This window comes from Rhinolophus sinicus, linkage group LG06 (assembly GCF_036562045.2).
Source record: "Rhinolophus sinicus isolate RSC01 linkage group LG06, ASM3656204v1, whole genome shotgun sequence".
Taxonomy (NCBI): Eukaryota; Metazoa; Chordata; class Mammalia; order Chiroptera; family Rhinolophidae; genus Rhinolophus; species Rhinolophus sinicus.
In genome coordinates this window covers 5961710-5985582 of record NC_133756.1, presented here as the reverse complement: position 1 = coordinate 5985582, position 23873 = coordinate 5961710, and the positions used below count along the sequence as shown (strand labels likewise).

At 53.6% G+C, this 23873-nt stretch overlaps 1 protein-coding gene across 2 annotated transcripts in view; it reads left to right on the top strand.

Annotated features, from left to right (window-relative positions):
* The first annotated feature begins 204 nt into the window (after positions 1-204).
* Positions 205-23873, top strand: part of AJAP1 (adherens junctions associated protein 1) — a 103178-nt gene continuing 79509 nt past the window's right edge. Inside the window, exon 1 of one of the 2 annotated variants that reach the window (XM_074334206.1) lies at positions 205-1021. In XM_074334206.1, coding sequence (XP_074190307.1) covers positions 993-1021 — 29 coding nt within the window. In that variant the 5' untranslated portion in view covers positions 205-992. Of the gene's footprint in view, positions 1022-1985; positions 2119-23873 lie in introns of those variants that run through there. The other variant, XM_074334207.1, reaches the window with a different exon arrangement.

Genomic DNA, 23873 nt, shown 5'->3' with positions numbered 1-23873 from the left:
GCCCGGCCAGTCGGGCCCCCGCGAGGCGGGGCGGTGAACGGCAGCCGGGGCCGGGCTGGGGGCTCGGGCTCCAGTTCGAGGGGCGGGGAAGCGGGTGACGTGAGCCGGGCCGGGCGGGCGGAGTTGGGACCCGCTCGAGGAGGCGGGGGCGAGCGCGCGGAGAGGCAGACGCGCGGAGGGAGGCGGCCGAGCGGCGCGGGCGGCTCTGCGGCGGGCGCGGTGGGCGCGGGCGGCGGGGCCCCGGGATCCCCGCGCGCCTCCTCGGCGCCGCGCCGCCGCCGCGCGTCCCCACGCCCTGCGCTCCACGGCGCCCTCGCCCAGCGCGCCTCCGGTGCCCGCCTCCTGCCCGCCTCCCGCGCCGCGGCCGTCTGCAGAGCGAGCGCTCAGACGGAGCCCCCGGCCAACTTGAGCGGCGCGGGCCGGCCGCGGAGCCCGGGTAGAGCCCCCTGACCCGGAGGCGTGCGGAAGCGACCGGTGTTCTCCCGCATCGCCGCCCACCACCCCCACCCCTGACCACGTCGCCCTCTCGGCGCGAGGCTCCGACTGGAGGCAAGAGACACGCACCGTGCGCGGCGGCGCCGCCGGGCCTCCCTCCTCGCCACCCCGGAGGGCGAAGCAGCCTGTCTGCTGCCCCTTGCCGCGCGGCCGCAGCGCAGGAGTGCGCCCCTTCCGGGCCGGCCGCGCTCGCTGCCGCCTTCGCTGGGTCGCCTCCCGGAGCGGGCACGCGAGCCCCAAACCCCGGCCGGAGGATGTGCGCCCCCGCGGGCCGCCCCGCCTGAGCCATGCGCCCCAACGGCGGCGGCGCGCCGGCCGGCATGGAGCCCCGCGCGGCCGCGCTCTGACTCGCTCTGCGCCCCGCGGCCGGCGGGCGGCGGGCGGCGGCGGACCGAGAGCCAGAGACCGGCGCCGTGGGACGGAAGCGAGCGGGATACGGCGCCGCGCAGATGGCCGGGGCAAGCAAGGTCTGAGGCTCCGCTCCCCGAAACGTGACCATGTGGATTCAACAGCTTTTAGGACTCAGGTGAGCGACCCGACCGGCGCCCGGATGCGTGTGGGTGCGTGAGTGCGTGGGTGCTGGGCTGGGCTGAAAGGCGCTTTCCTCAGTGTTGCAAATAAAGGGACCCCTCCTCGCTCTCCGCGAGCGGCCACCGGGGTGCACAGAGAGCCGGATCGGGGCTCCAGTCCGGAGCTTTGAGCTCCGCGGCTCCGCAGGGAGCGGCCCACTCTCCTGGGCTCCGCGCGTCCGGGGTCCGGGCAAGGATGCCCGCAGCTCGCGCCGCCAGCAGCGCAGTGTCCTGGCCGGCCGCCCCGGGGCTCGCAGCGAGGAGCCCGGGCCGCTGGGCGCGGCGGACCGTGGACCCAGGGCGGGGGCCGGGGTTGCCGGGGAAAGCCAGGGCTCCCGGCTCCGGGCGAGAGCTTGGCAAGCGGAGTTGAAGGAAAACAAAACCAAACAGCGACTCCGCCCGCCCTTCCTCTGCCCCGGGCCCGGGCCTGAGCAGGGCCCTCCCGGGCTTCCAGCTGCCGATCCAGTTGTCTGCCGGTGACCTCCGGGCCCGACGGGCGCGCACAGCTGGCGGGCAGCTGGGGCGGGAGACCGTGGGACTTTGGGGGAACGCGAACGGGCATTCTCCCCCCCTCGATCCAAACAGAAACACCCGTGGGAGCACCCCGGGGCTTGTCTGTGTCCCGGGCTTCAGGTCCAGCTGGAAAGGGGCTTGGAGGCTGGAGCCCGCGGTGGGGGTACCCAGGAAGACCCTTTTCGTCAAACTTTGCTCGCCTGCGGTGGCGCTCGGGCTTCAACCCCTGCCACGGGCGGCCTAGGACCCGGCAGGGCACAGTTGTCCACTTGCAGGGCAGGCTGCCTCCGAGCCGTCGCCCTCCTGCCGGGGGGCACCGTGGAGCGGAGCTGGTGCGTTTGGGTCCCAGGTTGCTACCGAGAGCCGGGAGGACGTAGGCGGAGGCGGAGAAAGCCGGCGTGCGTTCCCGAGTTCGTCCACTGGGATGCACTGCGCTCTCGCGTTGGGGACCAAAGGGCCGCTGGTGCCGGAGCCGGCTGCTTGAGCCGCCCCCACCGCTACGCGGTCAAAAGCCGGGGGAGTGAGCCCCAGGGAGGATCAGGTACGCGTCCTGGTTTTGAGAAATCGGAAGGGGGCTGAGCTCGCCAAGCGTTTGCTAGCCAACCTCGCTTTATGAGCCGATTCCCCTCTCCAGGAGTAGACTATTTACAACATCTGGTGAAAATTGTTAAATGTTATTATTGGCCCTTTACTGGAAGCGGCATTCCTTGCCGGGTCTCTTTGCGGGCGTGGGCTCTAAAAGGTTAATGGTGAGACCGGTGGTGTTGGGTATTGGCTCGGCCTGAATCGATGTCGTGTGCTTGGGCTAGATAAGGTTCTGGAAACAGACAAAATGGAGCGAGCAGCTTTGCCGGTGACCCATCCTGGCGCCCTGCCCTCTGCCTCGGGGTCTCAGCCAGATCCCAGCCCCCCGCCCCCCACCCGGGGGCCTTGGGAAAGATCAGCTGGTCCCCACCGACCTGTGCGCACCTTCAGCTCCTGAACCGCTGTCTGGCAGTTGGTTACTGGCTGACCGCCGGCAAGTTATTTGAACCGACATCTTTTTTTTTTTTTATTAGTAAGTTGCTAGGTAGAAAGATTAGTACATTTTGATAAGGGGCGAGGAGAGTAAATAGCAGAGACAGTGAGCGCTCTGTTGGCTCAGAATTCACCGACACCGCGTTCTAAAACATCGCCAAGTGAGATCTGTTGGGGGTTTTGCTTTAGGAAATAGTTCTGTTGGTGATTTTGAAGTTTGACCTTTTGTTTTTTTCCTTTGGTGTTAGCACAAGAGATTTTCTCTAAGTGGGTCTCCAAGGATGAGCTGTCACCTTTTTGGGAGGCTGACAGGAGTGAGCTCTGTCACACGGTGGAGCCGTACCCTGGCCAGAAGGAGGGCTGTATGGAGGGTCTCTGTGCTTTTGCGTCACGACAGGCACCCGGTAACGTTACCTGAGAGCCAAGATTGCTTGCTGGAGAACTGGGAAGCGCTTTTTTTCTTGAAGTCAGGCTGTGACCTTTGCTTACTCCATGGCTCCCAAGTGAGCATGGGGCATCCGACTGCCAGGCTTGGAGCCTCAGGATGTCAGGCAAGCACTGAACCTGGAGCCCAGGTGACAGTAGGCAGCTCTGGGCATTGCCTGAGCGAGGGACTGTGAGCACTGGCTTCCGAGACGGAGTCTGGGTTCGGCGTTTTGCTTCTGCCTTTGAGCAGAGCTGTGCCTGGAGCCTTCTCCTCCTAGGAGGGGAAGCAGACTGTCTTACTGAGCTGTTTTTATGCCTTTTTGGTGGGGCCATAACAAAGCTCTGAAGATACCTTCCTTCAGCATGGATGCAGGGGTCTCCTGAGGCGGCAGCTGCCCTGGAGCCGGACATAAATGAGCACGAGGGGCAGCTGTGTGTGGGGGGTGGGGAGGGGGGCGCTTACTCAGCAAGTAGCGGTTCCGAGGGTGGCGGCCTGGTGGTGAGTGGCCTCTGAGGCTGCAGCTCTCGAGGTGGCTGCTGTCGGGCTTGGAGCCCGCCAGGCATTTGCAAGGTGTCCTTATGAGAGCGTGTGATGGTTCGCCGATGCCAGGCTGTGTCCCTATGGGTCGCTCTGTCTGTTCTCCAAACCTAAGGTTCGGTGGCCCCTTATGTCTGGATGGCCCTGGGGGCGCATGTGTGGTGGGGATAGGGTGTGTGACAACATCATACGACTCTCTTTTTTCATGGGGTGCTTCACGGCTCTCCCCACAGTGCTGTCCACACTGTGCCACAGTTGGGCCTCACCGCAGGGACCCTGTGGGTTGGCTGTCACCAGCCCTGCCTGAAAAGCCCTCCAGCAGCTGGGGCTGTGCAGTGGCTTTAGAGAACCAAGTCAGACGCTCTGTCTACAGACATGGCCTTCCTGGTGAATCTTGGCTCATGCCCGTTTCCAGCTGCTGCCACCGAATTGATTGCCCCTGGAACCCATGGAGTGTCAGTGGCTGTGAAGCTCGTCAGGGACAATAATGCTGGAATGAAGCGCCATTTTAGGAGGCAGCTCAAATCTCCCACCACATGGGCGCACCCCCGACCCTCACGCCCACCTCCAGGATCCACTGTCCAAGCAGAGGAGGGGCTGGCAGGCTCCCCCTAGTCTTCCCCTTCTGTTGATTTCATTGTAATCAATTACCTGCTTCCTTTTCTTCTGTGCATGGAAGGAGGCGATAAATAGGGAGCAGGGCAGGCAGCTGAGAAGCAGAGACAGCTCCACACCTTTCAGAGACGGCTGTCTCCAGGTCCCTGGGGAGGGAACAGCTTGCTTTCCCCCCCTGCTTCCTGCAGCCTCCTGGCCTGCGTCGCTCACATGGTAGTGGGAACAGCACACCCCATCTCGGCCTCGTCGTCCCCACCCACTGACCTGGAGACCATCCAGGTGTTTGGCAGAGGTGGGCCGGGTGTGTGTCCTGAGTCCTTCATCTTCTGGGTTCTTTTCGGGAAACCCACAGGGCACCCACAGCATGTGGGTAGAGCCACACCCTGGGTCACGATGAAGTGGGCAAACACCAAACCCCCAGCCCGACCAGCACTGCACAGCTTTCCAGAGCCCAGGGGTCCTGTCTGGGGTTACGTAAGAGTCATCTGCCTTCCATGCGTAGTTGCCAAATCTTCTTCAAAGGGTTACAAGTCAATAGAGACCAAACTGATGTAAAGATTAGCTTGGAAAGCCAAATATATCCTTGATCTAGATTTCTGTGTTTGAAGTCTGGCTCGAGAGGGTTTCTCCTGCCCGATGCCAGTCAGACATGAGGGGGAGGTAGGAGCAGGGCTCTGTGCAGCTGGAGCCCACAGACCAGGCGGCCAACTCGACTGACTGTCTTTGTCTAAGACCCCCTTCCAGGAATTCTAGACTCCGTGAGTCATGAGGCTGCGAGCGGGGAGTGGCAGTTACATAACTCGGATTAACTCTCAGTTAATAGAAAGTCAGAGGCTGCAGCGAGCCCATCGGAGCTCCAGAGGTCCTCGGGTGGGAGGCGCTGCTCCCTGGGTGTCCCTCCATCTCTGAACTGGCTCAGATTTGGCCTGGCTGGCTGCTCTAGCGCCCTGTCAGAGCAGCACTCCGTGCCCCAGCAATCAACCGGGAACAGCAGGGTGTTTCTTCAACACCAGTCCCCGAAGGCCCTTCCAGAAGTGTGATAAGTACTCAGACTTCTGCTGCTGCTGTGGGGCGGGGTGGAGCAGCTGTGGAGTTGCCTCCCAGCAGCCTCTGGGCTGGCCGAGTTCGTTGGGACTGGCTCTGGGAGCTGTGCTGGCTGGGCTCCAGCTTCTTCCTTTGGAAAGGACCCTGGGGACAGTGAGAAGCCAGAAACCCACCATTCATCTGTGGGGGTCTTCACAGATGACAAACATCTCCAATGTGACCCAAAGAAAGCCCGGAGTGGAGGGCTCCTATGTTGGCAAAAGACAGGGGTCTGGCATTGGACCCACGGGGTGGCCGTGGGGAGGGGCTCGGGTTTGTGTTTGCGTCTCCATCCAATGAGTGCACTCTGCAAAAGGGTGTCCCTTTGTTTCTTTCCACCCAGGGAAAGGTTGGTGGCAGCCATGCTGGGTCCATCTGTGCTGCAACCTCCCCAGCCCGCCATTCACTGGGCTTATTCTGTCCACTCGCTGGGACTTCTGCCAGTTGTTGTACTTTCTCTCGGTGGCCGGCCAAGGAGAGCTGGCCTGGCAGGGCCGTTGCCTGTCTGCCCCTCTACTGTTTCCAGCCCCATGTCGACAGTTGCCTGGGCAGTGTGGCTGCTGAAAGAGTCCTGCTTGGCTGTGTGTGACCTCAGGGGCTTCCGGAAGGGGCAGCATCAGAAGCATGCCCGGGCCTCGTAGCTGGCCAGTGATGAAGGGGGTGTGTCCACTGGGGAAACTTGGGAACCTGCACATGGGTTTCTGTTTTGCACTGGAGAGGAGTCCTGCTCCCTGGGTATGGACTGCGTCTCATTCTTCACCTCCTGTGAAGAGTGCCTGGTGCACGGTAAACGCTCAGGAGATATCTGCAGATAAGTACTTGTGTCCACATGGCATAGTGCCCTTACTTTATCAAGTCTTGCCCTTGTCGTCAATTGTCCCTAACTTCACACTGAGACCTAGGAAAGGAATGCTCAGCCAAGGCCAGTCTTAAGTTTAGGGCCTGTCCTGACTCAAATAGGTATATCATTTCTTCACCCTGGCTTACTGGTGTTCACAATTCCACCATTAGAGATTCATTCCTTTGGCTCGAGGATTGAGTTATACTTGGAATGCAGACATGTTCAGGAAAAAATGCCTCACTGAATTCTTTCAGTTGTTATCAGTTCGGTAGGAGTGAGAGCATCCAGTTTTTAAGTGTCTGGGAAGAGGGCATGAAGGCAGGTGGCACAGGTTGGGCAGTGGGATGGGGGTGCTGACGTGCCACCAAGGGAGGACAGGGAGGCGTGGCGGGGCTTTGGGCAGAAAGGCAAACTTATTGGGCTGAAATCTCCCCTTCCTCGTGGCTTTCTCGGGGATGGGGACAGTTTATACACCTACCAGGGACCAGGAAATGGTTAAGTAGAGATAGAGCCAGTTCATTTGAAAGAGAAGGTTCTGGTCGGTATATGAGTCCATGATACGCAGGTAGGAGAATGTTGAGGGAAGTTAGTGACCCGCACACACCGTAAGGCACCTCTGCTCCTGTCCCAAAGGTGAGCAGCCAAAGGTGAGCAGCAGAATTTGCACAGCACATGGATAAGACACGCCTGCTTTTTCTCTTTTTTTTCAATTGAGGTATAATCGGCAAACATTAGTTTCAGGTGTACAATATAATGATTCAATATTTGTAAATATCAGGAAATGATCACCGTAATAATTCTAGTGAACATCCGTCACCACACACAGTTACAGAATTTTTTTTTTCTTGTGATAAGAACGTGTAAGATCTAGTCTCTTAGCAACTTTCAAACCTGCAGTCCAGAGAACAGACTGGTGGTTGCCGGAGGCGGGGGTGGGGGCTGGGTGACATGGGTGAAGGGAGTCAAAGGGTCCCAATTCCCACTTATAAAATAAGTCCTGAGGATGTAATGGACAGCATGGCGACTCTAATAAAACATGTCTGCTTTAAATGTCCACAGAACAGAAAATGCCCTGATCTCTGCTTTCATTCCTTTCACTCACACCTTTAATTCATTCCTTAGTTCTTGAGTGACTGGGGCATCAGTAGATGCCCCACGGACCCAGAATTGAGTGGGTTTCTGTGCAGTGTGAGGAACAGTTTGTGGGGGGGTCCAAATACTATGCTCAGGGTAGAGACCAGCACAATCCGATAAAAATATAATATGGGTCACATTTGTACTTGGAACATTTCCAGTAGCCACAGTGAAACAAAACAAAACAGGGAACTCAACTTTGATGATACATTTAATTTAACCCAATGCACACAAAATACTATCATTTCAGTGTGGACGCAATATAAACTAGTACTGATGAGTATCAATGTTACCTTCTTATTCTGTGCTTGGGCTTTGAAATCAGGGGTGTCATTTATTCCCACAGCACATCTCCCTTTGGGCTAGCTGCATTTGGGGTGCTCAGGAGCCACGTGGGGCTTGAGGCTGCTGTATTGGACTCTTTCCTGGGGAAACTCAGAGGTGAGCAAAGGCAGTGTTGAGGAGCCTGCCACCCCCCCAGCCAGTGTCTGATTCTGGCACTGTTGCTCCATTAGCACGAGCTCCGCGGAGGGCCAGCCTGGCTGGCATTCCTTCTAATTCAACAGTGGATGGTCGCCGAGTGCCATCTCTGTGCCAGGTCACGCCGGAAGCAGAGGCAGAACAATGAGCTGGGTGGGGAGCAGCTACTGCCTTTTCAGGGGGCCCGCAGCCTGCAGAGGGAGATGGCAGGCTGTGCAGACAGGTCATTGAGACCTGCTGGGGCACTTCCTGCACCGGATGGTGACAAAACACTCTTGGGGTGCCAAGTAGGCAGTGACAAAGCCTCATCACTTGTAACACAGGCGTCAGAGCCTGGGGTCAGTTGATGATGAGGTAAGAGCAGCAAGTGCAAGAGCAAACAGGCCAGGTGACTTGCTGGCAGGGAGAGCTGACCTCCTGGGAGAAATGTTTCCAGCGTCTTCTTGAATTCCTGAATGAACACACGTGGGGTGGCAGACAGCCAGCGCTCCCTCCTGAGGCACATTCAACGACCAGACGGGTCGTTGAGGGCGGGGCCTTGCTCCTGTCCCCTGCACCCTGCACCCTGGCACCTGTCACCAATGATGACAGTCCAGCTGTCTCAGGGCCCATGGGAGCACGAGAGCCAGTGACTCACCAAGGCCTTGTTTGAATGAAAACCTGTCGGAACATTGTTCCAGAAATGTGTGTGTGTGTGTGTGTGTGTGTGTGTGTGTGTGTTGGAGAGTGTGCAGTTGGGTGTATATGCAGTTGGAGGTGTGTGGGGGAGTGTGTGTTTGTGTGTGATGTGTGAATGAGTGTGTGCACGTGTGGTGGGTGTGCATGTGAGTATGTGTTGTGGCGTTTGGGGGCCAGTGGGTATCAGAGCACGTGTTCTCAGGAGCTCCAACGCCAGGTGAAGAGACCAGTTTTTAGAACAAAACCTCCTGCAGAGGAAATTGGCCGTATTCACAGGATTGAGAGTAAGCGTGGAACGTGCCACATCAGAGCCTGGCTGCTCGCAGCTGCTCAGAGACACCTGGGTCTGAGTGGGCGGATGGGCTGCGTTTCAGTGCTGCACAGGCATGAAGGGGGCTCTGGAGGGACTGGCGGGGTTGCCCTTGCAACCACAAGCCCACCCTGTGTCTTCATGAAACAATGCTGGTGCCCCTTCTAAGTGCAAAGTCCCTCACCAGGCAGGGCTTCCAGGCAGGGAGTGTGGTCTGCTAAGGCGCCCTGGGTGGTCATTTGTGGCCACCCTTTCCTGAGGATTAAAGTACAGAATTTGCATTGTGGGATAATTCCACAATTTGGGAGCCCTAAATTAAATGGCAAGCTCCCTGAGCTCCGGGGACACCCATTTTGATGCCATTGAAATCATTTCGAATGTACTGACTTAAAGTAGGGCACAGATTCATTCTTACTAGATCCCTATATTCAAACTTATGGAACTTTGTGGCGACTGAAGAGCAGATCAAGTGCCTTCCTTTGGCCAAATCCAATGGTGCAACTTCTTCAAATTGACATACAGGTTCTGTTAGCTGTTGTGAAGATTCTAGCAAAAGAGAGATGAGGAGGGCAGCTAATCACCATGGCTCCAGGAGTGGGTTCTCAGGAATTCACTATTTATTGATGGGTCATAGCGTGCCAGGGCCCTGTGGGCATTTTCCTGCTATTGCCTGGTTCTGAAAAAAGGAATGTTTACGTTGGAGGGAGGGGAGATTTCAGGGAGGAAAGCCTGGCATCAGAAAAGTGCTATTAAAAAACTGACATTCTCAATTCATTTTATGAAGCTGAGATTACTCTGATATCAAAGTCAAACAAAGACAAACAAAAACAGAAAACGATAGAACAATATTGCTGTGCAAATAGCCCCTCCCCCAAAAAGCGTAGCATAATAATACAATAGCAAAACTCTTAAGCAGATGCAATTCAGCAATATGTAAAAAGACCTTTATACTATGGCCAAGTAGGTTTATTCCATGGATGCAAGGATGGTTCAATATTTGAAAATCAGTAAATACAACCTATCATATGAAAAGGCTGAAGAAGAAAAACTGCGTTTGATAAATTCAATACGTATCTATGAGAAAAACTCTCAGAAACATAGGAATAGAGGGGCACTTCCCCAAGTTGATAAAGGACATCTCCAAAAGGCTGCAACTAACTTCGTACTTAATGTTGAGAAACCAGAAGCTTTCCCCTGAGATCAGGACCAATGCAGGATGTCCACTGTCACCACTCTTATGTCAATATAATGCTGCAAACTCTAGGGTGATACAGGAAGAAAAGGAAATAAGAGACATACAGAAAGGAAGACAGAAAACTGTCTTTGCAGATGATATGATTGTCTACATAGAAAAAAATCTCACATAAGCTATAAAATCTCCTAGAACTGTGAGTTCAGCAGGGTTGCAGGATACAAGATAAATGTACAAAAATGAATTGCATTTCTCTCTATTAGCAGTGATCCCATGGACAGTGAAAAGAAAAAGTCCATACCATTTACAATCACTCAAAAATGAAGTATTTTGGTGTAAATTTAACAAAACATGTTATGCTGACAATTCTGAGGATTCACAGGCGGAAGAAAGAAATCAGAGAAGGTCTGAATAAATGGATAGACATACCATGTTCATGGATTGGAAAGGTAGACATAGTAAGGATGTGAATTTTCAAACTGGCGTGGAGGTTGAACACAATTCTCATCAAAATGTTTGTACATATAGATAAGATGATTCTGAAACTCGTGAAAAGGAACTAGGATGGCTAGAACAGCTGTGGACGAGAATAATAAAAGGGGAGGACTCGGTCTCTCTGGATACAGGACTTATTATAGAGCCCCAATAATGAACACAGTGTAGTATCAATTTAGGGTTAGATACATAGATCAATGCAACAGAACAGAGGGTCCAGAAATAGACCCCCACAAATATCTGAACTGATTTTTGGCAAAAGTGCAAATTCAGTGGAGGATACCTTCTTTGACAAATGGTACTGGAACAACCAGACATTCATAGCCATCCACCCCCCCCCCCCAAAAAAAAAAAAAAAAAAAACCAACACAAAAAACCCCTCAACCTAAGTCTCATACTTTATACAAAAAAACTCAAAACACACCATAGAATTACATGTAAAACTATAAAACTTTTAGAAAAAAGTAAGGAGAAAATCTTCAAGATGTGGGGCTAGCTAAGCCAAGAGTCTTCAACTTGACATCAGCAGCACAATCCATAAAAGGAAGAACTGATACATTGGATTTTTATCAAAATTTTAAAATTTACTCTGTGAGAGAGTCTTTTAAGAGGATGAAAAGACAAACTACAGAGTGAAAGAGAATGCTTGCAGAACACATACCTGACAAAGGACTAGTATCTAAACGACATAAATACCTTTCAAAACTCAAGAAAAAGTTGAACAATCCACTTAGAGACACATAAGAGCTTTGAAGGAACATTTCACCAAAGAGGATATTTATTTGGACACTAAAAAAGCGTGTGGAAAGGTGTTCAATATTATCATGTATTAGAGAAGTACAAATTAAAACCACAATGAGACACCACTATCCACCTATCAGAATGGCTGAAATAAAAAATACTGACAACACCCAGTGCTGGTGAGCATGTGGAGAAACTGTCCCACTCACACTGCTGGTGGGAGGTAAAATGTTACCACTGCTCTGGAAAGCAGTGTGGCAGTTTCTTAGGACACATGCCCCTGCCGTACGGTTGAACGTTTCACTCTTGGACATTTGTGCCAGAGAAATGAAATGTATCCTCACACACGAATGTTTATAACAGCTTTATTTGTGATAGTCACGAATTGGAACCAAGCCAGATGCCCTTTCATGATGAATGTGAAACATGGTGGCACCGTCACACCATGAAATAGCACCCAGCAATGAGAATGGAAGCAACCTGCGTGACTCCCTGGAGAATTATGTGAGTGAAAAAAGCCTCTCTCAGAAGGTCACATACCCTTGTGATGACCCCACAGCAACATGAAGTGACCAAATTATAGAACTGGAGAAGGGAGTAGAAGTTGCCAGGGGTCAAAATGAGGTGGGGATTCGAAGGGGAGAGGCTGTGGCTGTGACAGGGCACCCTGAGGGCTTCTTGGGACAGAATGGTTTCTACGCGATGGTGTGAGTGAGGATCCCTCTGCTTATAACACCTGAGGTTTTGTGAGATGTTACCACTGGGAGGAATGGGTACCGGGCACAGGATCTGTCTGTTAGTCTTACAGCATGTGTGCGTCTACAGTTAAAATAAATGGTTCAATGAAAAAATACAAATACTCTCTACTTCTCTGTCAAAGATTAGCACCTGATTGTATTTTCGGTGTGTGTGTGTGTGTGTGTGTGTGTGTGTGTACACCCTTTTTAGGAACATGCACTCGGATTTGGTGATGTGGAAAGGGGGAAAAGGGGGCAACAATTACTTTATGAAATTTGCCATGTTGTGATTCTGCCATGTTTTGGAGAATGCAAATACAGCAACATCTGAACGTGCGGTGTTGCTAACGTTATGAGATCCATCATCAGTGACAGTGATAAATGACCGGGTGCATAATTATTGGATAAGAAGAGCTGTCCAGATCCTCACATAAATTAGGTCAGCTCCGAAAATAGAGCAGCCTTTTTGGGGCCAGCCCCACTTTCCTACCCTGGCACGTAGGGTGGCTTCAAGACCACGCTCAGAGGATTTTAAATCAAGAACAGCTGGTTTCTTTCTACATCAGTAACACATGAGACTCAAGGTTGTGAAACGGAATGGTAATTGGTGGCTTTGCTGTTTTCGCCTCATTTTGGTCTTTATGATGAAAGAACTGGAGTGTGTGTGAGTGTGTGTGTGCGCCCACGTGCACACACGCTTTATAAATGCTGTTGAGTGAAGTTGGGTGATGCACTGGGAAGCTGTGTTAGATTCTGCTGTGTGCTTCTGAGACCCCATGAGCTAGACTCATGACTTGTCTTACTCTGTCCTTGACGTCCTGTGAGGAGGCCCTAGAGCACCCCAGTTCCAGACCTTTCCATAACCCAAGCTTTGTGCTAAGTGACCCAATCAATCTACATCATCTCAGTCCTCAGGATCCTCATGGCAGCCCTGCAAGGCAGGTCTTGTCGCTCTCATTTTACAAAGGAAAACACAGAGAGGTTAAGTCATTTGTCCAAGGTCACACAGCAAGTTACTGGGAGAGCTGGGATTTGAACCCGGGTTCATAGACTCCAAGGTCCATTCATGTTTCTTCCACTGTCCCTTATGGCTCCCGGGTTTTATGTGAATTTTGCTTTTCACTCCTGTAACTTACAGGTTGCCCTTTTGGGAAAAACAAAACAAAAATGAAATGAAATAAAATGAAAGTTGAAGAACCCAGCTGCTGTGACATCAGGTCAACACTTTTAGGATCCAGCCCTGTATCCAGCTGCCTCTAAAACCACAGTTCCTTCGGGCACCTGCAGTTTGAAGTAAAAGGCTGGTCGTCTAAATCAGAGATTGTTTTGCAGCAAAGGATTCATGAAATGTCACCAAGGGAGGAAAACATCTCTATGACACAGATACTGTTATTCAGTCTATTTAATAATTAAAAATAAATATGTCACCAATTCCAGGGAGGCCCTCTTGAGAGTTGTCTCGAAATTAAACTGCGGAAGTGAATGAATGACTACATTGAGAAACTTGGGTTTAGCATAACTGGGTGGAACGGATTGCCCACTGTGTGTGTGTGTGTGTGTGTGTGTGTGTGTGTGTGTGTGTGTTGAGGTCGGCTTTACCTACCATAACATTTTAAGTGTACAAGTCCGTGATTTCTAGTAAATTTACCGTGTGTGCAACCATGACCGTAGTTCAGGTTGGACCATTTCCATCACCCCCATTAAGACCCCTTGTGCTACTAACAGTCCCCGTTTCTGCCCCCCAAGCCTCCAGCAACTACTAATGTGGTTTTTGTCTCTGTAGACTTGCCTCTCCTGGGCATTTCCTATAGTCACGCATGCGGCCGTCTCTTGTCTGGTTTGCTCCACTGAGCTGTGTTCCAGCAGGCCCTTCCTTCCTCGGTATTCCCGAGCTGCATCCCTTTTCTGAGCATCCCACACCTGGTTTAGCGGTTCCCCTGTTGAGGGGCCTGTCGCCATTCCTGCTTTGCAGTTGGTGCTGTGAACATTTGCGTGCAGGACTTCGTGGGCACAGGGTTTTTGTTTTTCTCCCCATCCCGGCTACCTGACAACCACAGATAGAAATGCTGCGGGGATCACAACAAGCCCTGCAGATGGAATTGGGTTGGTGGGAATGTACCGCGCCAGGGACGCGGGATTCCACCTCTGGTTTTCCATATGCTCCTTCCGTTGGCGCCACAGGGAAGAGCTGACTACACATAAGCCCGTGTTTGTTTGTTCATTTTTCATGTGATAAACATTTGTTGAATGACAACTGTGCCTCGCCACGGCACTGCATCTTACGAGATAAATCCGAGTACAGTGGTTTCCGTTGTGTCTTGGTGCAAAGATACTGGAGGGGACACCTGGACTCATTAGAGGAAGAAGGGCTGCCAGCTGGCCTGGGTGTGGTCCCCATGCCTGGAGGAAGGAGCCTGCGGCCTGGGAGTGGCGAAGAGGGGGTTGGTGGGTGGCCCTGCAAACGGCCCCCCTCTGCTAGGTGGCAGCTGTGTGTATTCTGGATTGTGTTTCCTTCCAGTGGGGCAGTGGTGCCAGCTCAGGAAGCCCACCCTCCTGCAGCAGATTATAGCAAAGGGCTTTGGGGGATCCTTTTAGATGAGAGGAACGGTGCTGGGTCGGTGAGCACAGGCCGGAGCTCACCGGAAATGAGGTTGCGCTGTGTTAAAGACCGCAGCTCATGGGACATCCATTCCCCAGCCACACCACGCACGGTGCAGGGTAGGGACTGTTCCAAAGGGAGCGGGAACTTGGAGGGACGTGATTTCGTCCTTCCTGAGCTGGTCCCAGGTGTGTGGACAAGAGTCATGGCCCAACTGGCCCTCCAGAGTCCTTGCTCTCAGATGCCAGCTTCTCAGCTGGTGTGCAGAGCAGGGGCTCCCCAGACATAGGGGTGGTGAAGAGATCTCAGGTCTGGGGACCAGTGTCGATTGTTTGGTAATTCCTTCCTTGAGCTGTTTTGAGAAGGATTTTTGAGTTCTCCTTGATGCTTGAGAGGGAAAAGTGCCCAGAGACCACTCATCATGTCTGCTCTGGGCATGGGATGGGAAAATGGTAGCCCGAGTGTCACAGAGTGTCCCTTCCTCCCTGGGAGGGTGGAAGATATGCTTGTCGGTAGCCGCGGGTTGAACGCCTTCATGGAGGCATATAGATATAACATTGGTGAGCGCTTGTGTGGTGGTTACTATGTACCAGACACTGTCCGAAGCACTTGACACATCTTAACTCATCCTTACAGCATTGCTACAATGTAGGCATTTCATTACCTCCTTTTTCCAGAGGAGGTACAGAGAAGTTGAGTTACTTGCCCAAGGTCACACAGCAAGTAAATGGCAGAGCTGGGACTCCAACCCAGGCAGTCTAGTTCCAGCGTCTGTCCTCTGAACCATTACATCTGGAAGACAATACATGGGCATTGGATGTGTTTAAGGAATTCCACATCTGCCAAGCCCAGGCAGGCAGCAAAGCATGGGATTGGAGCCCAGCATCCAGGGGTCAACTTCCTTCCTGCCTGGCTCGGTGGGGGACACATATGGACACCCGGGATTCAGAGGTTGGGAAGGACACTTCCTGACCATCGGGTGTTCTGAGACTGGTAGTAAGGATGTCGGGCGTGGAATGCCCATGTGATAACAGAAGCCTATCCATGTGGTTGGGGGTCTGCCTGGGGCCCAACTGGGCAGCCACAGAGGAACAAATGCACCCACCCTTGGCTGCAGACCCCCAGGGCAACGCCCTCCTGCTGGGGTGGGTCACAAGCGTTGTCCTCCGACAGGTCAAGTGTGGCCCTGGGAGACAGCTGGCAAGCCTGCTTCTGCTTCTTTAGACGATGTTTTGGGTGACACCCACGTGGCTCCGCTGTGCTTTTACTGGAGTTCTATATAAGGTAGCTCACCTTTGACGAGAGTCCCATGTGCGCCTTCCTGGACCCATGGCCACCACGAACTAAAGTAAATGTTACCCTGGGGAGTCCATCTCCCTAATTGTTGCCAAAAGTTGTCTTGGGCAAGGCTGAAGAGATTCCCTGGGCACGCCCCATGGGCTTCATCGGCATGGAAACACCATTTGTTCAAAGTGGTTTTCTATAAAGGAATCAGTTACCAGGCCGGGCATTCTGTTTTATGTATTGCAATGAACCTGCCGGAACCACCAGGCCAGCCTGTGACAAAGGCCTGGCCTCCGGCCCAGCTGACTTCAGGCCGCGCTCTGGCACTTGGGAAGAAGTCCGTTCCAATGAGGAGGAAAGGACCCACTAGGCGCCCACCCGCTTGCCTCGCTGTGCCCACCCCCTCTTTTTGTAGAGGGAACATTCAGGACAGTGCCAGATGCTGGGAAACGCTGTGCTTCCCGCTGAGGCACATGGTGGCTTTCAGAAGGCACAGATTCTTTAGGGAGCCAATTATGCAAGACAAGAGTAAGCATGTTTATTTTTGTGACACCACCTTTCACAATCCCAGAAAATGTTGATGGAGTGGCCCCATTAGGTGCTGGGTCTGGATGCTGTGGCTTCACACCTCGCAGGCTGGCAGGGGCACTGCCGCCTCTCGATCAGAGCCCTCGCTCGGCTAATTTACTGCTCGTCACTGCCCGAGGTCTCTTTGCTCTCACGCTCCAGGTTCCTCCTTCCCTCAGCATTTTCAGGCTAATTTGATTCTCTTCACAGAGGCCGATGCTCCAGAAAACCTGAGCCCCAAGCTCACTCTGCTGGCGTCTGTTGTTCAGGTTGTGGCATCCAGGGTCATGGGCGAAGCCAGGGCTGTGGTTTCCTAGTGCCCGCCAGCCGGGTGGTCTCCCAAGGGTCAGCTGGCCCAGGACTGCAGCCCAGGCGGGCTCCGGGCCTGCAGGCCACGGAAGAGTCCCTGCTGATGGAGGTGCTGATGGAGTGGCTCCTGAGTGCTGTGCTGGGGCACGGAGACAGGAGAACCCTCCCGGGCCCTGCAGGAGCCACAGGGAAAGAAGCACGTGGCTCTACTGGAGCAGTTGGGAAGGCTTCCTGGAGGAAGTGACACTTGACCCTCACCTGGGAGGACCAGTAGAAGGCAGGCAGGTGTGCCCAAGAAGGAAGGTGCATCCAGGCAGAGGGAGCAGGATGGCTGCTGTCTCTCGAGCACTTCAGGTGTGCGTGCTTTACAGACGGACACACGGAGGCCCCTGGCAGTTGACCGACTTACTGCAGACTCACCCCCAGGTCCCTGCCCCAGGAGGAGCTCAGGGGTGGGCAGAGCAGGTACATTGGGTCAGTGTCCAGCTTCTGTGTAGCTGGGGAGGAAGGCATGTGGGGGGCCATGGGAGGGAGGAGCCTGAGAAGGTCACCAGGGCCAGAGTGGGGGCCTTGGACGCCAGCTAGGACTCCAGCTCCGTCCTGCAGGCTGGGCCATCAGCGAAGGTCCCAGGGAAGCCCTGCCCACTCCTCCTGTGGGTGTTCAGCTGGAAAGGGGGAGACAACCCTGGGGAGTGACCTGGGAGGAGACAGACTGCTGGGAGTTGGGGGAGTGAGAAGACCTGGGGGGTCACTGCGGGCAGAGCCTCGGGTCCTGGCTGGCCCCTCGGTCATGTGCTGGGGGCCCCCTGGAGGACGATCAGAAACCCGGAGGCCAGGAGCTCTGGGTGGAGGCCGGAGGAAACCCCGGCTGCGGAGGCGCCCAGTGACAGGGCTGCGGTCAGCTGCCCTGCGACCGGTCTGTTTTCAGCCAGTTACTCTCGGGAAAACGCTGTATCAGGACCGCGCGGGGCCAGCGCCCGGCCTGCTCTAACCACGCCACCTTGCTTTCCACCCCCTTTCTGCATCCTCTCCCCCTCAGAGGCCCCTCAGGTGACACTCGTCAGCCTGCCCACGCTGCACGTTTGCATTTTGGGAAGAGCCTGGGATGCAGGGTGGTGAATCAACAGCACCGGGGCACCGTGGAGATTGCGGACAGGAGAGGGAGGACTCGGGGAATTTGTTTTCTTCCCTAGTAATGTCATTGGGGGCGGCTTCCTTTGTCCACCTGTGGCTCCAAACCTGTGTGGTGACACAGCTAAAAGCCCCCTCCTTAAAGTAGCTTAGGAAGAGAACTGTTACGTGTGTGTGCAGGCACGCACACATGGGGAGCGTGTGTATGTGTGTGTGTACATGTAGGTGTGTGTGTGGAGTGTGTGCAATGGGGGAAGTGGGTGGAAGGCACCAGTGGACTTGAAAATCACCGATTAATAAAGCTTTGCCCTTTTCATCCATCAGGTGTCAAGCAGTTCAGAAACTTTAATTAACAAAATTTCTCAACAGCCCTTCAAGGTCAGGAAATGTCATTAGCCTTACTTCACAAATGGGTAAACTGAGGCAGAAGGGTTAAGCAATTTGTCTACGGTCATACAAAGTCAGCAGAGTGGCGCCCACAGACTCCAAGAGGAGTTTGACCAGACTCACGGGCAGCTCTGCTGTCCAGTCCCGGTTCTGGGAGGGGGACGCCCAGGGAGAGTGCGGGCACGTCTCTTTCTTGTTCTGCATGTTGTGTGTGCCAGGCCTGGAGCCAGGAGCCCCCGCCTGGGAGACGTATCCAGGGCCGACGTCCATGGGCAGAGCCTGCAGTGGCCAGGCTTTGCTGGGCCCTGCTTTCCTTTTATGGTCCCGCATTTATTTTCAGTGAGAGACTGAAGTCCATTGCAGGCCTGGGAAATAACCGGAAGGGTGGGCTCCACACCTACCCCTACCGTAATCTCCCTCAGCCCCTCTTGTTGTTCTAAACTCCCTCTTGTGTCGGACTTCCAGAATCCTACTGAGTCACAAGCAGGTGCAATTTATGTCAGTTGCCACAGGGTATATTTGGATTTCACAGGAGGGACATAGACTCAGCCAACACTTTCTAATTTTTTTTATTGAGGTAAAATTTGTGCAACATAAAAGTTAAGCCTTTTAAAGTGCACATTTTGGCTGCATTTAGTACACACGTAATATTGTGCCACTATCACCACTAGCTACTTCCAAAATATTTTCATCTTCCTGAAGGAAACCTGGTACCCGTTAGCTGTCACTCCCCACTGTCTCATTTCCCCAGCCCTCGGCAACCACCAGTCTGCTTTTTGTCTATGGTTTGCCTGTTCTGAATAGTTGGTATAAATGAAATCCTACACTGGTGACCTCTTGTGTCTGGTTCTTTCACTCAGCGCAGTGTTTTCGACGCTGACCCACGTTGTGGTGTGAATCAGTGCTCCGTGCCCTTTCGTGGCCGAATACTGTTCCAGTGTATGGATGGGACACTCTTGTTTATCCATCCATCCACTGATGGACAGATTTAGTGGTTTTACCTTTTGGCTCTTGTGAGCAGCCTTGTTGTGAATGTGGGTGTCCGGGTGTCTCTCTCAGCCCCTGTTTTCGATCCTTTGGGTGCGTGCCTAGGTGCCAATGCTTCCTGGACATGGCTTTTATCTGCAGCGACCTGGCTCAGACACAGCCGCACGTCCTGTGTGGTCTTGGGCAGTTCCCATGGTCCCTCAGAGCTCGGTTTCCTCATCTGAAGGAAGGGATATCCCCCCCCCATAGGCTGGCTGGAGGGTGGCTGCATGAAAAGCACCAGGCTTTAGTGACAGCGCCAGCCCAGCCCCCCACCCCGTCACAGAGCAGACAGGCCCCCGCTGCCTGTGGGCTGGGCGCTGGGTGCTGAGCAGCTGTTCTGGCTTCACTCCTAACACATCCCCAGGGAGGAGGCTCGGGCGAGAAGCAGCGCTTTTTGTAAGCTCTACACTAAAGAGGGATTATGAGCCATTTGGGGAGTGAATTAAAGCCATTGCCCCTGGGATGAATCTTATTCTCAGTGACTTTTGCTGCCCCTCTTCCTGGACCTCAGAGCTGAGCTGTGTGGTCTATTGAAAAACGCCTCAGCTGACGTTTATCCTTTCAGCAAGATGCCAGCCCGGACCCCATGGTAACATGGGACCTCCCTGACCCAGCCACATGCCATGAACTCGGAGCTCCCAGCTGTGGCCTGGTTTGCTGAGCCCGTCGCTTTTTCAGTGAGAGCAGGGTCTTGCTGGCACAGAAGTAGGGTGCCTGCTCGGCTTCTGGCTCCAGGAAACTGCCATCCCCTGTGGGTTGCTGCCCAGTGACAGACAAGGCAGAAGTCTCCCCCCAGCCTCATCCGTCTGTGGTTTCCTGTCCCAAGAACTCACTAGACAACATGGTCAGGACAACGTGGGAAAGCAGGGGCGAACCTGTATTAGCTGGAACAGTTTTCCAGAATGTTCTTTTTCCCTCTCCCTTTTGGAGATGGGGTCAAAACAAATGACAAACTAAGTCAATATTGGGGATTTAAGTTTTTGGAAAACATCTTTAAAGGGATGTCCTGGGATGCGGATCATTTGAGAAAATATCCTGGACCTTCTCCATCATCACTTCTCTGAGAGATGATGGGCATAGTGACACTTGCTGGTTGGTGTCTTAGAGTTTGCCTCACACTCCATCCCATGCCTTCCTTCCACTGCTCTCACCAGAGTGAGTAGACGTGGGTGATTCTGCGTATTTGGTGGTAGAAGGAACCGAGGTCCAACGTATAATAACGATACTATCAACATGTTGACAATCTTCATAAAGTAACAACAGCAGCTAACTATTATGAGGGACTTGCGATGTGTCACGTGGCATGCATCCATCGTCTTCCTGCACCTTTGTGTCCACCTGAAGCATTGGACCCCGGGTCTTCCCCTCCAACAGGTGTGGGTCAGGGGCTCAGGATGGCTCCGACTTTCCCGATCGCACCCCAGGAGGTGGAGGAGGTGGGCCACTCCCAGTCTCGCCGTCTCTTTCCACACACCCCTCCCAACCTGTGTTCCTATCACATCCCCATTCATCAAACGACACTGGCATGGTGACACGGAAACCTCGTTAGCCGAGCTTCTAATCTAAAAGATATTGGCCCATTATTTTTCCTGCTTTTGTAAATCTGGAGACTGAACAAAATTGAATCCCTGGGTACCCAGAAAATGTAATTAATGGGAGCAGGGAGTTTCACAGGAAGTGGTTAGAGCCTGCTTTCGTGGGGATGGTCTAACCAGGGACCCACGGGCCGTCCTCCCACCTCCACTCAGGTGTCGTGGGGAGAGCAGAGACTCAGTACTCAGAGTGCTTTTCTGAGTTCTTCCCCACGTGGTGGAGTCCTTGTGTGGAACCCCTCAGCCCCCTTCTCTGGGTCTGGGCACAGCTGGTTTGAGACCCACGGAGCTGCTTGTGAATTGTGCCACGGCGTGTGCATTTAGGCTAAGGAGCTGGACAGCTTGTGGATGCAGATTATTTGGCGGGTTGTTGTGGAACACGATGGCCACGCTGGATGGAAAGAGCGGTCGCGGTCACACAGGCCTTCCACGGCTGGACCTTATGGCCACCCGATGTCACTGGGTTTGCTGGCCCCCAAGTCACTGTGACATATAGGAGCCCCAGGCACGTCAAATGAAAATGAACCAGCTAAGCCACTAGGAGCCCCGAAGGGCCACACGAATTTGGATGTTTTGGTCTTGGGTGTGTTGCAGCAATGGGAGACGTATTTTTGCCTGGGCTTTGCCCACGTGGTGTTGGGATCTCATTACAGCTCAGTGCCCTACATTTTGCTTTCAAATTATGATGACCTGCTAACCCTAGGGTCCTGGGAGCAGAATGTCTGCCGCAAACTCCACAGTGGGCCCCAAAGCAGCATTTATTGGGGACCAGAAGCCACAGTAGAGGCGTTTGCATTGCAAATACCACTCTCTCCCAAGTCATTTCCAGGGATGGGACCATGCCTGTCCAGTGCATTCCTGCGTCCCCAGCAGTGTGTGTCCCTGTCTTGTGGGTGATGTGGGGGAGAACCATGGCCCCCAAGCAGGTCCTACCCCTAGTTCCCGGGCTATGATCATGGTGTGATACGATGCCCTGAATTCATCCCCTGACACACAAGGAGCACCCTGCAGAGGTAATTAAGGTCACGGGTATAGGGAGATCACCCAGTGTAACCACAGGTGCCCTTGAACACAGAGACAGGAAGATGGAGAGATGCAGCAGTGAGCCAGGGAGTCTTGAAACAGGAAGGATGCAACAGGGCTTGAAGAGGGAGGTGGCCGCGTGTCAAGGAAGTGGGGACCTCGGTCCTGCAACCATGAGGGACTGGATTCTGCCAGCCGCCTGAGTGAGCTCATGAGCGATTCTTCCCCGGCGTCTCCAGAGGGGCACGTAGCCCAGTGCTGCCTTGATGTGAGCTTGTGTGACCCTGAGCAGGGGACAGGCCATGCCACCCTGCACTCTGACCCACAGATCTGTGGGGCTGATAAGTGGGTGCTATTTCAAACTGCTCAGTTTGTGGTCATTTGTGACACAGCAGTAGCTATCTGATACAAATGAATTGGGTAACAAGATGCCCTTGATGGACCAATTTTTTCTATCTCTCTCTTTCTTCCTCTCTCTCTTTCTCTCTCTCCTCCCCTCTCTCAAAGGCTTTATCAGAATTACTAATTCAGGAGAGGCTCCGACCCCTGAGGCAGGAGCAGAGAGCTTGGCTCTCCATGGAATGCATTGGACCTCTTTACCCCCAGATAGGGCTGCCCGGTAAAATACAGGGTGCTCAGCTGTGTTTTAATTTCTGATAAACAACAAATACTTTTGGGTATAAGTATGTCCCAAATTTTGCATGGGGGTATACTTATACTTAAAAAAAAAAAGAAGAAAGAAAAATCCATGTTTCTCTGACATGGTCATGTAACCAGGTAACCTGCGTTTTAATTGCAAAATCTGGCTGTACTGGTCCCAGAGATTGCAAACGGGCCCAGGGGCCGGGTGACAGCACAGCGTGGTGGGCGGGGACAGGGCGCTGCAGAGGGCGTTCAGTGAAACTTTGGGCTGTAGGAGCTATTCTCTAGGTAAAAGTCAGCAAACTATACTTTGAGGGTCAAACCCATCAACTGCCTGATTTTGTAAATAAAGTTTTATTGGCAATGGTCATGCCCACTTGTTTGCAAATTGTCTGTGGCTGCAAGGGCAGTGTTGAATGGTTGTGACAAAGATTCCTCTCCAGCCCCAAAAAACGTAAAACTTACTCTCTGGGCCTTTCCAGAAACAGTTTACCACCCCTACCGTAGGTTCAAAGGTCAGAGACAGAGCGCTGGGCGTGGCAGGAAGGTCTGAACTCAGACATGTGTGGGACTTCCTGAGTGGGAGGGGAGCAGCTGGCCAGGCCTTCGGGTGCAGTGGGCAGAGGCTGTCAGCTGCTGGGCTCAGGGCCCTCCCTCCCAGGGCTCCGGTTCCCTGAGAAGCTTTCAGAGCCCCAGCTCTGATCACACTGGGAAGAGGGCGCCTTAAGCAGGACACACCCTTCTCTGCCTCCTCATCTCCACATTTTGGGGTCTCTGGCAGAAAGTTCTGTGCAGACAAAAGGCTCATTTCATCTGCATGTGCCTATTTCTGTCTCGTTGCCTACTTCTGCTTTCTCCTCAGCGTTTTGAAACACAGATTCTACACAGGGCATGAATCATGTTTTCATGTGGTCATGGCGACGTCTTGGGCGCTGGCTCCAGAATCTTCCGGCGGGTAGGAGAAGGCTGCCCCTTCACCGTGAGGCCCAGATGTCAGAGAATCAGGACTGGAGGGAGGGGCAGGACCCAGATCACAGCCTGTCCCCTCCTCTCCGGGCCACCGTAGGCCTCTTGAGCTCCCCAAAGGGCCTGTGGTGAGGGCAGGCTTATGTGGAGCTGGAGGGAGATGTCCCCGGGGCCACTCCCACTTCTGACACCAGCTGCAGCGTTTGGAGGTCCCAGGACCTCTCTCAGGGTCAGTAATTTGCTAGAAGGACTCACAGTATTCAGAAAAGCCCTCACACTCACGGTTACCGTTTATTACATGGGAAGAATACAGATTAAAAGTGGCCAGGGAAGAGGTGCAGGGGGCAGAGTGCGGGAAGGAACCAAACACAGTCTCCCAGCTGTCCTCTCCCCTTGAAATCAGGACACCTGACTTTCTTGGTGACAGCGCACATGCAGTGTTACCCACCAGGGCTGCTCACCTGAGTCTCGGTGTCCGAA